The sequence below is a fragment of the Oryza glaberrima genome, chromosome 5 (assembly GCF_000147395.1).
Source record: "Oryza glaberrima chromosome 5, OglaRS2, whole genome shotgun sequence".
In the NCBI taxonomy this organism is placed as follows: Eukaryota; Viridiplantae; Streptophyta; class Magnoliopsida; order Poales; family Poaceae; genus Oryza; species Oryza glaberrima.
The window spans coordinates 1,890,511-1,907,375 of NC_068330.1; the positions used below are offsets into that span (position 1 = coordinate 1,890,511).

At 40.6% G+C, this 16,865-nt stretch overlaps 2 protein-coding genes across 3 annotated transcripts; one reads left to right on the forward strand and one right to left on the reverse strand.

Annotated features, from left to right (window-relative positions):
• The first annotated feature begins 228 nt into the window (after nt 1-228).
• On the forward strand, nt 229-4,230 carry LOC127773282 (aspartic proteinase-like). Its single transcript, XM_052299322.1, is given in 14 exon segments — nt 229-379; nt 973-1,326; nt 1,409-1,469; nt 1,579-1,673; nt 1,776-1,888; nt 1,982-2,255; nt 2,486-2,599; nt 2,708-2,772; nt 2,864-3,005; nt 3,086-3,205; nt 3,694-3,782; nt 3,910-3,989; nt 3,992-4,015; nt 4,018-4,230. Coding segments are annotated over 13 exon segments (1,542 nt in total). The 5' UTR covers nt 229-379; nt 973-993; the 3' UTR covers nt 4,050-4,230.
• Nucleotides 4,231-4,469: 239 nt separating this feature from the next.
• Nucleotides 4,470-10,226, reverse strand: LOC127773099 (transcription factor WRKY5). Of its 2 annotated transcripts, none has more exons than XM_052299114.1 (6): nt 9,856-10,226; nt 9,587-9,670; nt 9,288-9,446; nt 7,435-7,743; nt 7,013-7,126; nt 4,470-5,336 (listed from the first exon to the last, which is right to left on the reverse strand). In XM_052299114.1, the coding sequence occupies exons 1-6, from the start codon at nt 10,039-10,041 to the stop codon at nt 4,683-4,685; spliced, it is 1,506 nt and encodes a 501-aa protein (XP_052155074.1). In that variant the 5' UTR covers nt 10,042-10,226; the 3' UTR covers nt 4,470-4,682. The 2 variants fall into 2 exon arrangements, with proteins under 2 accessions (XP_052155074.1, XP_052155073.1); XM_052299113.1 differs by having other exon boundaries at nt 9,288-9,449.
• Between the last annotated feature and the right edge of the window lie 6,639 nt (nt 10,227-16,865).

Sequence of the window (16,865 nt, forward strand, 5' to 3'; positions counted from 1 at the left end):
ACTGTAGGAGTATTTATGCCAATCTTTTTCTTCTTTTTAATAATCTCTCATCTTTTCCACGCTACTACTCCAACAATTCTTTCCTTGGAATATCCATCCGGAGCTCCCCCATGCCGTCGTCACCACTGACATGTGGGTCCCAGCTGCGGAGTGGTCGGTGGGCCCACCTCCGAGCTTCCCAATGGGTTTCTCTCACCTCACCTGTCTGAACTCTGATGAAGTCTCAAGAGAAGAAAGAGGAGAGGTTGCTGTATTTATCGTCTTTGTCCTCATCTTTCTTTCTTGCTTTCCTCTACCTTGGACTTTGGCTTCCCCCACTCTCTCTTCTTCTTCTTGGGAGGCTGGGGAGCTACCACCACAACACACCAAGGAACCTGAGGTGAGAACGATTAATTACTTTGCTGGCTGCTCTTAGCTACTACTACAACTGTTCTGTCTTAATCGGTTGATTACATCTCATCTCTCGTCGGTTTAGCTCGCTCTATTAAGATTTCTCACCTCCTCTCGGATGTATTCATGTATATGTTGTGTGGTCTGGTTAAGTTTTTTTTTTTCTGTCCTGATATATGCTGTTTAAGGATTCTTTCTTTGTTCTTTTTTTGATGGACAAAATATAAACTTTGAGCCTTACTGTGAATTGAGTCTGTTGGCTATATCGTTCCCGGTTTATTGGACTGTAGATGAACATGTAACCCTATATGCGGTTGTGTTTTCTCCTTACAAAGATCAGTAGTACCTAATTCAGCTAGTTAGAAGTGGTACCAAGGCTGTAAATTTCCATCTTTTTCTCTGTGAGGTTCATTTCCCTTTTAATCTCTGTTTCGTGAGAAATACCCCACTGTTTGACTTCCAGTAATCTGTTCTCTATTTCTAGTTCAGTTAACCTGCTATTATTGATTCTACAATTTAAGCATAATAAAGATTAAGGTCTATTAGTTTTCTCAATTGATCATTTGGCACGTATTTTAGCAGGTGCGTTGATTTCTTGATATCATGGCCAAGATGCACCTCTTGTTGGTGACAACTTGTTTGTGGGCTCTGTCATGTGCCTTGCTGCTTCATGCTTCCTCTGATGGGTTCCTGAGAGTCAACCTCAACAAGAAGAGATTGGACAAGGAAGATCTCACTGCCGCCAAGTTGGCGCAGCAGGGCAACCGTCTTCTGAAGACCGGCAGTTCAGACAGTGATCCTGTCCCTCTGGTGGACTACCTCAACACCCAGTACTATGGGGTGATTGGCCTCGGCTCGCCGCCGCAGAACTTCACGGTGATATTTGACACTGGAAGCTCCAACCTGTGGGTTCCTTCAGCAAAATGCTATTTTTCGGTGAGTTCCTGTGTTACGGATTGATCTGTGTGGTTGTTTTTTCACATGAAAGCACTTTGATGTCTGATGTGAATGTCTGCAGATAGCATGCTACCTCCACAGCAGATACAACTCGAAAAAGTCGAGCTCTTACAAAGCAGATGGTATGTATATCTTTTTCTTTTCAAGTAGGGTCTTTTAAGTATGGGTCTCATTTGTGCACCATTCAAGAGGCATTACTGAAAATCCACCCATTTTCTCTCAACTGTTCAGGAGAAACTTGCAAAATTACATATGGTTCTGGGGCAATTTCTGGATTCTTCAGTAAGGATAATGTGTTGGTTGGAGACCTTGTAGTAAAAAACCAGGTAAATTGAATGAGGGTAATAGAGTAGTAGTTCTTCTTTTTAGCATTCATGTATCATATTCCTAATGCTGCAGTTCTTTTCCCTCCCATCTGGCTATTTCAGAAGTTCATCGAGGCAACACGCGAAACAAGTGTTACCTTTATCATCGGAAAGTTTGATGGAATTCTTGGTCTTGGCTACCCTGAAATCTCTGTTGGGAAAGCTCCTCCGATTTGGTACGTTTTCAAGCAATTTTAAGCCACCATCATCGCCTCAGCGGCATTTCATAGTCACCTGTAATGTACCTTCGCTCTTCTGTGCAACAATAGGCAGAGCATGCAGGAGCAGGAACTGCTTGCAGATGATGTCTTCTCGTTTTGGCTGAACCGAGACCCGGATGCATCCTCTGGTGGTGAGCTCGTCTTTGGTGGCATGGATCCGAAGCATTATAAGGGGGATCACACCTATGTCCCTGTTTCCCGCAAAGGCTACTGGCAGTTTAACATGGGGGATCTCCTTATTGATGGCCACTCAACTGGCTTCTGTGCAAAAGGCTGTGCTGCTATTGTGGACTCCGGAACTTCCTTGCTTGCTGGTCCAACAGTATGTATTAAATATCTTCAAATTAAGGATCCAGATCGCCTTCATATTTGTTTGTTCATGGTTACTGAGCTCAAAGTTTCCATGCTAAGATAAAATAGTTGATTGGTCAAGGTAGATAGTGTTCAGTGACATATACAAATATGGAGAATACCGCTAGTTACTGAGTGTGGCTGCAATTTTGAGCAATATAATGTGACTTTTAAAATCTTTGCACCTTCTGTTATTTCCAGGCTATAGTTGCTCAAGTGAACCATGCTATTGGGGCTGAAGGAATCATCAGCACGGAATGCAAAGAAGTGGTTAGCGAGTATGGAGAGATGATCCTCAACTTGCTCATAGCACAGGTTTGCTAAGCTCTTTGCTGTATTTTACAGACTTGTGCTGTGTCGTGATTGTGTTGTGTGAGTTACTCTTGAACTCTAGTAATTTGGTGATGTTTTGTGTCTGAGCAGACAGATCCGCAGAAGGTATGCAGCCAGGTTGGTCTGTGTATGTTTGACGGTAAACGCTCAGTAAGGTTAGTTCATTATCTAGTAATGTTCCAATATACATGGAACTACTCTTTTGAAGATGTGATATGTATTCTTATTTGGCAAAAATTTCTGCAGCAATGGGATTGAATCTGTTGTCGACAAAGAAAACCTGGGTTCTGATGCTATGTGTTCAGTTTGTGAGATGGCTGTTGTGTGGATAGAGAACCAGCTACGCGAAAATAAAACGAAGGAGCTGATATTGAATTATGCTAATCAGGTTACTATCACTGTGTCCACACTACTTTCTATGATTCTCAAATTATGTAACTGCTGACAAGGTTTTGCCTTGCATTCCAGTTATGTGAGCGTCTACCAAGCCCCAATGGAGAATCAACTGTCAGCTGCCATCAAATCTCGAAGATGCCTAATCTTGCATTCACCATTGCAAACAAGACATTTATTCTTACACCAGAGCAGGTTCGTGATAGTCTCTCCTAGCTCATTTTGCCAATATTAGTCGGGTCTTTTTCTTTCAGCATGGTATTGTTTTAGGTAAATTCTTTTGACGCATTTGTTTTAGGTAAATGATCGATCAAATTATTGTACCATTTGAATCATGTGCATTCTCCAAGGTCAAACATCTGCTATTGTTTGTTTACCATAGATCTCCTGTAGGATCCTGATGCATTTGAAGTTGTTTACTATTTCAAACGTATGAAGTTAAATAGTGAACTGTTGATATTTGCAATCATGAATATCATTTGCTGATTTATAGTGAATAGTTTGAATCAAAACCTTTTTCACCATGGTAGTCAAGTGAGGTGATTAATATATGAAATACGATTGGCCTTTTTCGTTCGCTCTCTTCAGTTCTTCCTGCATTGAGATGCAAATTTTACCTCAAATTCCTTACTGTCCATAGTCATCACATCATTATTAAATTTTCTAACATTTGCAATATGCAGTACATCGTGAAACTGGAGCAAGGAGGGCAAACCGTCTGCATCAGCGGGTTCATGGCGTTCGACATACCTCCACCACGCGGTCCTCTTTGGTACGCAGCATAACTTATATGCCAATACCTGGCCTCATTATCATTCTGTCTTCTGAATCTCCAAATTTCGCATGAACTCACAAAATTTTGCATGAACTCACAAAATTTTGCATGAACTTTGCCACAGGATTCTTGGAGATGTCTTCATGGGTGCTTATCATACGGTTTTCGACTTCGGCAAAGACAGGATCGGGTTCGCTAAATCTGCATGAAGAGTGTATGTAGATCACTCTTCAGATCACGGAGATTAGCCTGTATATTTCATAAGCTGAAACCAAACATGTATGGTTTTATGATATATAGTAGCTAGTACACGGACAAACCTCTTTGGTTGCTTCTTTCTGAAGAAAAAAGAAGAACAGACATGGATGTATGATCTACCTGATGTGTATAAATTGAATGATGCAGTCTGAGAAATAATCCTCTGATCATATTGTGGATTCTGAAATATATCCGAGTTTCTTTTTTCAACAAAGATGATGCGTTCCAAGTGTATATATGGGCCGTTGACATATTGATGGGCCGCATGTTTGAGATTGAAGGCCTTGATCGGCCCAAAATTAGATCGCTACATTGGGTAACGATATCCAAATTTGGCCGAAATGTTGGTCTTGTGATCCAATTTAGGCCCAAATTTCATAAGTGGATCTCACAATGTGTTCAATGGGCTGTTGAGAATGGACGTAGATTAAATTTTGCTAAATTTAAGTTTCAAAAAGACTAAACCTTCTCTATAATAACCTCTCCAAAAATATGAATATACCAAGAGAAAAATTCATGTACAACAGCAAAACAGTAATACAAACCGACGTGTACGTACGTATCTACGGCGTATTTATATACGCATACGAATGTACAGCTAAGTACGTATATGCATGTATCCCATCGACGGCGGCGGCGTCAGGTGGGAGACGTGCCGCAAGGCTGCGTCGCCGCCGCCGCGGCGCGTGCTCCGGCAGTGGCGTGGTCGGCGCCGCCGCCTCCGTTGATGTCTCCGGCGGCGTCACTCCCGCCGCGTGGAGGTGTTCGAGCTTGGGCGCCGCCTCCCGCCATGATCGAGGAGAGCGCGGCCGCCACCGCCGTGGTGAAGTTGGGGTCCCTGGTGATCGCGGCGGTCATCGTCTCCACCACCGACGACGGCGGGGGCAGGACGACGGGCGGCCGGTGCGAGCCGCCGCCGGCGCCGTACATCGAGAACGGCAATGAGGAGAAGGCATGAGGGCGGTGGAGCTGGAGCATGGCGGCGGCGGCGGTGGTCGTCGTCGTCGGCGGCGGCTGGGTGAGGTCGAGCGTGATGGTCGGGAACGGGGCGGAGGCGGAGAGCGTGGCCATGGTGGACCCGGCGTAGGGGTGGTGGAAGAAGGGCGGCGGCGCGACGACGTGGTGGTGGGCGGCGAACAGCGCGTCGCGGCTGACGGCGGGGCCGGAGAGGAGCATGGCGGCGGCGGCGGAGGTGGTCTTGGCCATGGCGGCGGCGGCCGGCGGCAGCGGGTGGCTGTGGGTGCCCTCGTAGGTGGTGATGAGGATGCTCTTGTCCTCCGCGCATCGTTGCACCTGCACGTACACAAATTATTTCAGTTTTTTAGTCACCGTTAATTACTTAATTTTCATCTCTTTTCGCGCAAATTACTGTATTAATTAGTTAATCCCTCGATCTAGCCATAGCTAATTAAATTGATGTTTAAGATAAAATTTGATCAAAATTTTTAAAACCTCAACGACTATCCGTAGCTAGCTTCTTAATTACTTTTCTAAAAATTAATATGTACTTCTCTGTTAAAATATAAGCATGTTTAGATTATTTAGCAAATAGCCAAAATACGTACCGAGGGAAAAAAAATTTCCTCCCAGTAACAAAATTTAAAATTTTGAATTGTTTATGTGCCTCTCAAGAACATACTACGTACTCTCTTAGTGGGCTAAAAATGTAGGGATTTTCGTGAATTAGAATCAGTGTATCAGAAATGCAGGATAATCTGGTGCAAAATTCGAGTTTTAGAAATGCTTATACTTTGTTACGAGGGAGTATAGATTAACAATTTAAAAGTACCGAAGTAATTATATAGATTTTAAAAGAAAATGATAAAATCTTATTCCAAACATAGCATATATATTTGCTAGAGTGTTTATTTTCTTTTCTTGGATGCTCGTATAAGCCAAACAAGTTGCAGATTGAGATATTTTTATTCGATGATTGACTAATATTTCAACTTGGACAATATGTGTCAGGGTTTTGGTGGGACGTCATGATTTGTGCTTGGAATAAATTAGTGCAGCTAATCCATCATGCTGTTAATTTATATATACATATATGGACCAGTAGGGTCAAGTAAGATACAGAAGAGATTTGCAGCCATGTTGTTAATTAATTATTATTCATTTATATCGTGTGCAAAGGGTGTATCCTGCAAGCCAATGACCTTGTACTAATATATACTATATACGTTCACATTAGTGCCTACGTGCCCTTTAAAAAATTGTACACATTTGTAGTATGTTTTCTTGGAGTTGTTCATATACTTTCAATATATATAAAAATGAGGTACAAATAGCAAATAATAAATTTCCATGGTACTATATATCTATTCCGAGGTAGCGGTAGTACGTAGTACTACTAATTAATTAATTTGATAGTACATGTTCTATTGTTTTCTATTTAAGAATTGCAATAAGCAAATTGTTATATATTCCTTGATCGATTGCAGGGTGCCCAGGAATAATATGTTGTCCTATCTATATGTAAATATTGCTACCGATTCATATTGAAATGAACAAAGTGTACTTTTAGCACGAGGCCGGCACTAATTTAATCGGTTTCCCTCGACATTTTATGCTGGTCCATCATATAGAAAATATCCCCAATTTATTCCTGTTCTCAACAATTATGACAACACCCAATAGATCAGGACATTCAGCTCCCAAAACAATTTTATGAATAATGACTTAGATGGTTGTTGCTTATATAATCTTTTACATATATATCATGTTTGGAACATATCCGTGCACATAAGTTTCCCGTGAATATTTTGTATACACAACTAACAAATGTCACAGAATTCTAGAAAAGTTTAGACACATACTCAGGTTAATTAAATAGTTGCTCTAATTAACAGACATTGTGTGAGAGAAAACTAATATATAAAACATACGTGTGCTACAAACGCGGAATCAGTAATATTGGAGTAATAATCTTCTAAAAAATATACAAAAGACTAGTGTAGACGATGTACCTGTTTTCTGACGGGGCATTGCGAAGCCATTGTGCATCGGTAGTAGGCTCTAGGGCAAGGGTTACCCTTGGCCATCTTCTGCCCGTACTTCCTCCATTGGCATCCATCACTGATCTACATATATAAACATGTATATATGCTTAAAGTTAATTTAATTACTGATTATAAAGCATATATATAACTTTCAGTTTTTTCATCAGCTATATGGTGCATGTGTAATAGCCGGTTTAATTTGCAATGAAGTTCACAAATACTCCATCCGTTTCAGGTTAACATTGTTCACATTTATATAAATGCTAATGAATCTAAGTACACATATATATTTAGATTCATTGATATATATAAATATGGGCAATACTAGAAAGTCTTATAATATGAAACGGAGGAAGTATAATACACTACGAATAAAATTAATTACTTACCATTGGAGCCTCGGATCGTGCTCGCACCGACACCCTGGCCTTCCGGCACGGCGCCATCTCCGCCGCCGGCGCCTGCTCGCCGCCGCCATTATTCTCCCCGCCGCTGCCGCTCTCCGGCGTCAGCCGCGTTAACGTCGCTGCCGCCGCCGGCCTCTTGCTACCAAGAGAAGGCGACACGTTCTCGTCGCCCTCGCCACCATCAGAGTCAGCTGTTCTATCGCCGTCCACCGCCGCCGCCGCTCGTCGCCGGTGGCTCGCCGGAGACGCCGCCGCGAGAGCGTCCAGCAACTGCACGCCGGCGATCGGAGCCTGCACCAATCGATCGAACAGTAGCACGTACGTCAATTGCTATTACTGATAAAGACTAAAGTGATCGAAAAAATCAAGGATTAGCATGTGCCAACTACTACTAAGTAAATGCAGCTTAGCTTCAGTTTCAAGTTCTTTTGTGTTTGGTCTCTTGCAGCATGGATTCTCTCTTGTTTGATTCTGTGGCTAGAAACACACTGCACACTTGTGCATTTGTATCTCGATCGACACACGTCGATCTCTTGCAATTAATTTGTTATAAAAGAGTGATGGATTTGATCACCGGCCTAAATAAATCATGGTGTTGAATTTATGCTGACACGTACGGTATGCATGCACGGTCTCCCTTCGACGATCACAAAATTCAAAGGGTGATGCTTGAGGCACACACCTTAATTAATTAATTGGAAAATGGATGCACAGAAGATGAGAAGAGATCGATATATACATGCAAAAAAATGTGCCAAATAATGTATTTCTCTTGACTACAGATCTAGGTAAGTATACTATCGAATTTATCATGCAAAAATATGTGCCAATTATGAGCCAAAAACGTATTGGGCAATATACATGTAATGTTGGAGTTATTAGATATATAAAGGAATATATGCATCAAAAATAGAAAATTTATCGAATTATATATGTGTACATATATAATTCTATGTTTTAGTTACAATATGCATGGGCATGTCCATGATGCACCTAGAAAATAAACATATTTATAAATGTAATTTTTGAATAATTGACAAATTAGTGCAGAGGTTTGACAAACTAGCTAATCATGAATATTTAGCAAGAAATCTTGCACAAACTAAACCGCACGTCACTGTGATAATCGAGAGTGCCAATCAATATTGGTTAGGTTCATCCATATAGGTCTATATCCAAATGTTTTAGGAAAAAATATATACATCATTGACATCACGGTCTACATTCTGAATTGAATAGTAGTTGGTAACAGACTTAATTTACTTGATTAGTTTGATTATGATCTGAACTAACGACATATTTGAACCGCGGCAATGCGTGCTTGCACGATTTGTGTTAATTAGTGGCGTCTAGCATCTGCATGACCGTGTACTGTTCGTCGAAAAAAATCAATTTTTTCCCTTAATCCTCATCGATGAGTTAATTGTGCATATGTATATATAGAACAAGAAATCAGGAGCAGAATAAGCCGTCGATCGTTAATTTGAAACACAAAATGGGAAGCCAGGTTGCAATCAGCTATGCGGATTTATAGGAGCAGTTTCATGTGAGACATAATTTAATTACTAGTTGCTGCGTAACATATCATCGGTTTCTTTTCTTCTATTGAAAGAAAAACAAATAGTACCATGTAGTATATAATTTGCTGCACATGAAAGTACAGCGTTGACTAGAGATCACTATAAGTTAGTGTGAGAGAATCAAATAAGTCGTACGTGTATCAATTTTTTGGTTGATCGATCAATTAGCAGCAGCAGGCCGGAAAACATATTTGATTTGATCGGGTTAATTGAGATTATTGTCACGAATTGCAAAAATTTGTATTAATTACATACCTGCTGCTGATGCTTGGTGTGCAGCTGCTGCGCCTGGACGAGCTGGTGGTAGAGGGCGCCATAGCTGCTGGTGAGCTCCTCCAGCCTCCGCCGCAGCCGCCGGTTCTCTTCGCCGGCTTGCCGGAGCTCCCCCTCCACCGTCGTCGCCGCCGCATCCATCTGCTGCATATATATATAATGTTATGAATTAATTCCGACGTACGTACTCCCTTAAGGTCATGAAAAGTATATATATGTGTGTGTGAATTGATCCCCCATAATAGATCAAGATGAGTAAAGTAAGTAAGATGCTTAATTACCTTGCTTTGGTGAATATTTGACTGCCCTTTCTTCTCCTCATGATGATCACCGTCGTTGACCGCTGTCAGCAAGTCCAGCGCAGTCTGCTCGATCGATCGATCAAACACAATCAGAAATACTAATCAAGATCCATCGATCAAGCCATCGATCGAGATCACATGCATCTTGCAACCTAAATCCCATAATTCATGAAACATATATATGCAAGCATGGATGTATCGTCAAGCAAGCTATTAGCTAGATCTTGACGACGACGACGACGACTTACGCTGACCATAAATCCGGCGTGGCTGCTGCTGATCCCATCCGCACGGAGGACGTCGTCGTCGTCCCTCCGGCCGGCACCGGCACCGGCGGCCGAGAAGAAGTCGAGCTCCTTGATCTCGCGGGCGCACAAGCCTCCTCGCTCCTCTTCCCCCTCCTCGTGTCGTTGCTTCTGCACCATCATCTCCATGGATAGAGCTCGATCGATCGATCAGTAGAGTGAGAAGGAGAGAAATCAATTAAAGTAGGGGAGAGCTAGCTAGGTCGTAGCTAGCTAGCTTTATATGGCTCTTGCTCCTACTACTACTCCTAGCTAGTTAGCTAGGTTCCAAGAGAGAGAGAGAGAGAGAGTGAGAAATTAGTAAAGTAGTTTAACCTATAGCTAGCTAACGACGAGAAGCTATAGCATATGTAACGTGAAACGGAAAGACTTGGACTTGGACCAAATTATGCAAGAGAATGGGGATCGGAATCGATGGGGATGGTGGGCCAGCCATGTCAGACGGCGGCGTACGTCAGCGTGACAGGTGGATGAGGCACTCGCGTCCACGTGTACTGCATGGGCCGGGTCAACGGAGTCAACGCGATGTAGGCTCCCTTTCGATCACCAAGTTGATCGATCGAGATAAGCTATAGCCTAGGAGTGGTGGTGCGTGCAAGAGAGGATATGCCACGCTCTGCAGCAAACAATTAACTCCATTCAGTACGATCTCTCTCTCTCTCAAACGTCCATGATTTTTTCAGCTAGCGTCTATAAAGTTGTGTGCTAGATGATCTAGGTTTGAAGTCTCGCTCTTCTAATTATCTGATATTAGGTTCTTCCCTAATATTCGCTTCTTTTAATCATCTCTCTTTTACTTGACTTGATATCATTAATTACACAAGAATTAATCATATCGATTAGATTTATCTCGCAAAATATATTTTTTAAATATAGGCTGTGTTTAGTTCCTCCTCTAATTTTTTTTTGAAGAATACGGACACACATTTGAAGTATTAAATATATACTAATAATAAAATAAATTACAGATTCCGCCTGTAAACTGCGAGACGAATTTATTAAGCCTAATTAATTTGCCATTAGCAAATGTTTACTGTAGCACCACATTGTCAAATCACGGCGTAATTAGGCTCAAAAGATTCGTCTCGTAATTTACATGCAAACTGTGTAATTGGTTTTTTTCGTCCACATTTAATGCTCTATGCATGTATCCAAATATTTGATGTGACGGGATTTTTGGAAGTTTGAAGGGAACTAAACACAACCATAGTTTCATTATTATTTTTTTTGCTATGTAAAGAAAGTAATAAACCAGTGTCAACCACTTGCGGATTAATGCGCATGCACTTGTAGCCAATCGAAATCAATATGCATGGAATTCAAAAAGATAAACATGTGTAAACTCTCTTTCTTCATAAGCGTAGTTTCATGAGAAAGGTTTGATGGCATTTTCACGGCCGGATCTATATATATCTCTACGACTCTACCTAGCGTGTTGGATCCGTTCTTGCACATTCACACACCATATGGACTGATGCCTAAGTGTACATTATCCAGCCGCAACATGGGTGGAGAAATCATGAAGAAATTGACACATGAGGCTTAGTATTTAGCTACAGAGTCAAGGCCTTCATCAGCTAGTAGTTGACAATATCTGCATATATATCAAGAACTGAAGACCTTTTCAGTTTAGACTTCAGAGTGCAAAAACCAGCTAGGGTAGGTTGTTTCTGCAAGTTAATTAGTTGTTTCCATGATTTGTATGTGAACACTAAGATTATTAACTAATGAAACATTGAAACACTACTTGTTTTTGTGGACGTTCTCCACTGACACATGCATTGACAATCTTAGCCTGCCGGCGACTAGACTGTACTTGTCGATCTACGCCACTACACTGTTTATAATTTTTGAGTCTCCATTGACGGCTAGCTAGAAATTAAACTGCAAAAGATATTAAGGACAAACAGTGCTAGGATATTATTGTTCCCTTCCATGATGATGGAGTACTAGCTAGTAGACATCATCTGTCAGGAATCAATTGAACTGAAGCAATAACAATCACAAACATATCTTTTGTTGTAGACTCATGAAATATTAATTTATTTACAGTGAAATTGAATAATCATGTTACTACAACACATGAAGCACAATATGAGCAGTATATTTAGTTAATTTCCTATTTGAATTATATACGTGGTTCTGAGCTTGCGTGGTGATCCGAATTATTTCAAGTTATATATATTCACACTCTAGTCATCTTCTATATGTATATATATTTCTCAAGCCAATTATTGGTTGCTAACCAACAAAAGATAAAAAGTAGAGTGCATACATATGAAATTAAATATATTTAATTAATTGCAGCCAACATGGTCCGATTAAGGTCTTAATTTGACGTATATGTTTACAAGTAGCCAATGAAACTTTTAGAGACTAATGACCATCTGGTCCAGCTTTAATGTTAGAGAAAGAAAACAGGGAAAACACTAGCCAATAAAGTACAAGCATAAATCAATGTGATCAAATGTGTACTACTACGTCGTACAGTTAGATATATCATAAATATATCACCGTGACATACAAATATATTTATATATGATGGACAACCTTAATCAGACATCCAATCATATATCAAGTTGATAAGAGGCAACGTGTGTTTGTTCAACCTGCAGGTCTTAACAAAATAAAGAAATGAAATAAATGCGAGATGTGCTTCTATACTTCTTAAAAAAAAAGTTGCACGAAAATCGAAGCACATCAGTGGCTGTGATTAAAAGTGGGTTAACAGTTTAATCCTCATTAGTGAGGGGTATTTTCATCCATAGACCCACAACGATATCGTTCTCTCCTCGTCAGGCAGCGCCACTGCCCGCTGGTTTCCTCTGCAACGTAAGCGCCACCCGCTTCCCCTCCCTGCCCTGCTAGACCACCCTAACTAGATCCCATCGATGGATCGATGGATTTGCGGTGATTTGAGTCGGTAGTTCGCTCGCAACACGATGAGCGGGAGCTCCAGTGAATAATATGCTGCCCCACAATGAAGATCGTTGCCGCCATGCTCAACATGATCAGCCTCGAGCACGAGGACTATATATAGCAACGTCGACATCCTCATCAAGGGCCACCACCTCGCGCCGCCGCCACTGCCACATTGAGCACGCCGCCGTGCCGGTAGTAGTCAGGCCACCCCAGCGACAGCTGCAGCAGCTTCTCTGGTGCCATGATCTACACCTCATTTAAGGCCAAGTCGCAATTCGATTGAACCAAAGTTTAAACAGAAGAAATAACACAAAATAAGCTTGTGCCCTTCATGCTTTGGCTTGTTTGATATTTGTCTGTCTGCAATCTGCAACGGCAAGTTCGATGTGACTTGCGATGGTGGTGAGCTGTAAATGAACGGGGTAGACATAATGGCATGCAGATACTTGTTTTATGACTACTGGCTGTGAGATGGACAAAATGGAGCGTCGTGCTGCACCGCGCGTCGAGAGGAAGAAGAGGGTGGAGCGGCGGCACTGTTTGCAAGAGGAAGCCGGGCAACAAGGGGAGGAAGAGGGAGGGGAGGTGGCGAGGCAAGGGAAGCGCGGGCAGTGCTTGCGAGGCTGAGGAGCGGCGCTACCCAAGGAGAGAGCATCCCGGACTAGCGGTCGTAGTCATGGAGGAATCGGCGTCGCCATTGGTAATTTGGTATCGCTGCAGAGTTGGACCGGGGCTCAAAATTCCATGGACGAAAATACCCCTCACTAATGAGGATTAGAGTGTTAATCTCTCTTTTAATCTCAGCCACTTATGTGCTTTGATTTTCGTGCAACCTTTTTTTAGAAGTATAGAAGCACATCTCAATAAATGCTCCTACAAGACAAATATGCGTAGGTTAGCTAGGCATACTTGCTCCATCCCAAAATATATTAGTTTACTTTTGTAGGCTAAGGTTGTGTTTGTTCGGATAAGAAAAAGAGAAGAAATCTCTCATTTTTCGCTTTTTTTTTTTGCAAAATTATCTATAGGAATGTTACTATAAAAAATATACTACCTCCGTCCTAGAATAATTGTATTTCTAGAAGATTAGAGACAGATTAGCAACACACAAAAATGACCGTAATAACTCTATTTAATAAGCACACTGCATGCACACATTACATACTTAAACTTGATTAAAAGAAATTTTGGGAGATGAGGATGAAAAGATGGGAGGCTAGGAGACAATATATCTTCATCTAATTAATTTATTGGATTCTACACATAATTAGAAATACATTTTTTTTACAAAATTTGTATGGTAAAAATACAATTATTTAAGGACGGAGGTAGTATTAATTAATTTTTCAAGTTCAGAATAATTAATACTCAATCAATCATATGCTAATGACTCACATCGTTTTACGTATACTCTCAATCTTCATTTTTTTCTCCTCTCAAACACACCCTACTAAACTTATTTTTAGGTAGGAGGGAGTAGCGTGCATTCGGTGCGTGCATGTGTGCAGTGGCGGATTTAGGCCATTTCTGTGGGGTCGGCTGACCCCACAGTTTTTTGAAAAACACCCTTTAAATCTCGATTTTCATGTATAAATCCAAAAATAATTAGAGAAATGACCCTACTTAAATATAAACCACTAGTAATTGATCCTATAGGTATAAAATCCTGGCTCTGATGTCTAGTGTGTATATGTATGTAGCAAAGGTGCTGATGAAAACAAAACAAGATCAATGCTGAGTTACTGTCTTACATACTGACCATTATATTACACACGTCTCTCTCCAAAGACCATGGCCAAGTCTAGTGTGTATATGTATGACCATTTGCAAGGAGGAGAATGTATGCAAAGTTGCTTGCATTTGTATCGATCCTTGATCTGCATGCACTTAATTTCTACATATGCATCTCGTGTGCATGCATGGGCCGGCCTCATTATTGTTTTGGTTTAATTTAATAAGTAAGTTAAAGTTCCTTCAAAAATATGGCTGGTACGTTATGTGTCTATCAATGGCACCACAAGAATATAATTAACTTATATATGAACATGCACATGCAAGATCATGAGAGGCCCTAGTTATAAATATAATTAACGATCACTAATTAATCTAGTCTTCACAAGGTGACATATGCGACATTGTTGAGGTCAATCACCGACGGCCGTGGAAAGAGAAAGGCATAATAAAGATCACAACTCACAAGTAAAATCTGTAATTTGCATTGTGAGGTAAACTTGAAAGCAAAAGGCAAGGAAAATTAGGAGAGAGATCGATGGATGAGAACGACACGTTGACGTGTATATGCAGAGACAAATTAAGGAGCTGAGATTGTATTGGCAGAGCTACTAGCTGCAAGAGAAGATCGACCAGAAACAAATAAACAGATCAATCCATCGAGTTCTTGTTGATAGCTTTTAGCTGGTAAAAGAAAGCGGCGCCCAGCTTAGAGTCAATAGCTTAATTAGCTTGCACTGATCTGGAGTCTTCTCTGGACCAGACTAAGCTACTAGTACTACAGCAGTAGTTGTTGATGATAGTAAAAGGTAATACTAGTTCTATGTATTGGTCCAGCCAATAGTCCAACGAGACAATCCAATTAACCATGCAACTGGACCAATTTGCAGAGGAAATTAAGCAGATTAATATGCATATGGAATATATAATGTATTTTGTGTACATTCTAGTTTATATGATACAGACATCAGAGGCGCCTATACCTTCTAGCTAGCTAGTTGATGCAAAGTTGATATGCATATCAGAGTAGTCCATTAATTTGTATACCTTGAAACTTAAGAATTTAATTAATTTAGCTTGGAGAAAGACATTATTGATTCATCAGAAATAGATATATCTTAATTTCGAGTAATTAAGGTTGCTAGGTTGATGCCCATGACCGTTTTCTTACCTTTCATGCAGTTAATTATAATTCTGGCATATATTGATTGCAACCAGAGGCCAAAATTTTCCAGTTAGCTAGAAGGCGACATCGATCGTGAAGGCGTCGGAATAAGCCGTCAGGTTCAGAGAGGTTAATTCTTCGTCAATTCGCGTCGTTTGGAGATCGCATGGATAGATGGTATAGTAGCTAGCGGTCTTGCATGTCTGCTTAATTGATCTATCAATCGACCTGTATGTCTTGAATTCGTCAGTTCCTTTGAAGATTTTGAGACTAGAATGATCAACAGATAGCTAGCTAGCTAGGAGCTAGACGGCCGGAAAATTCATCTTAGAATTGAATTGGGCAAAAAAAAAAAAAGAAGAAGGAAATTCTCTCTTTTAATTCTTCCCATGGATCCTTCGCTTTCAGTATATATTCCTTAGCTACAAGTCCAATAAACGACGGCGATCTTTTTCACAGCTAGCTGAGTTTAGGAAAGACGGATAATTCGCTTATACTTCAACACACATCTTCACAAGAAAGCTAACTCATAATTTAATTGTGAGGATCTTTCGTAGTCCTAACTACAAGTCTAACGAACAATAACCTCTTCTTTCTCTTTAGAGTTACATGCACCAACCAATAATTCATGTGAAAAATTGAAAGAACTGGCGATGAGTAGTACTTCACATGTATAAACATGTATATGTTCAATCCCACACACAATGAGAGAAAATAACTACATGCATGCATGATGGGTTCTCCACATCCTTAAGGATGTGTTCGCTCGATTGAGTTGGGAACCTTCTCTTGTGAAAACAAGCTAGCCCTATAGCGTATGATTAATAAATATTAGAAAAACTTTAAAAATTAATTAATATTATTTTTTTCAATAAATTTTCAATAGCTTTTTTTTAAAAAAGCATACCTTTAGCAATTTGGAAGCGTGTACGTGGAAAACAGAAGAGGTATGAGCTGAGAAATTAGACTCCTGAACACATACCACCATTTCAAAGCTAGGAAGGTTGAACTGGTTTAGAAGCAAGTTTACGTTTAGCAACATAATTGTGAATTTTCAATCCTATTCTAACATGTAAGTTCAGTTTTGATTCCTCTCTTTAATTATCACCTCATATAATTGTGAACAACATGTACG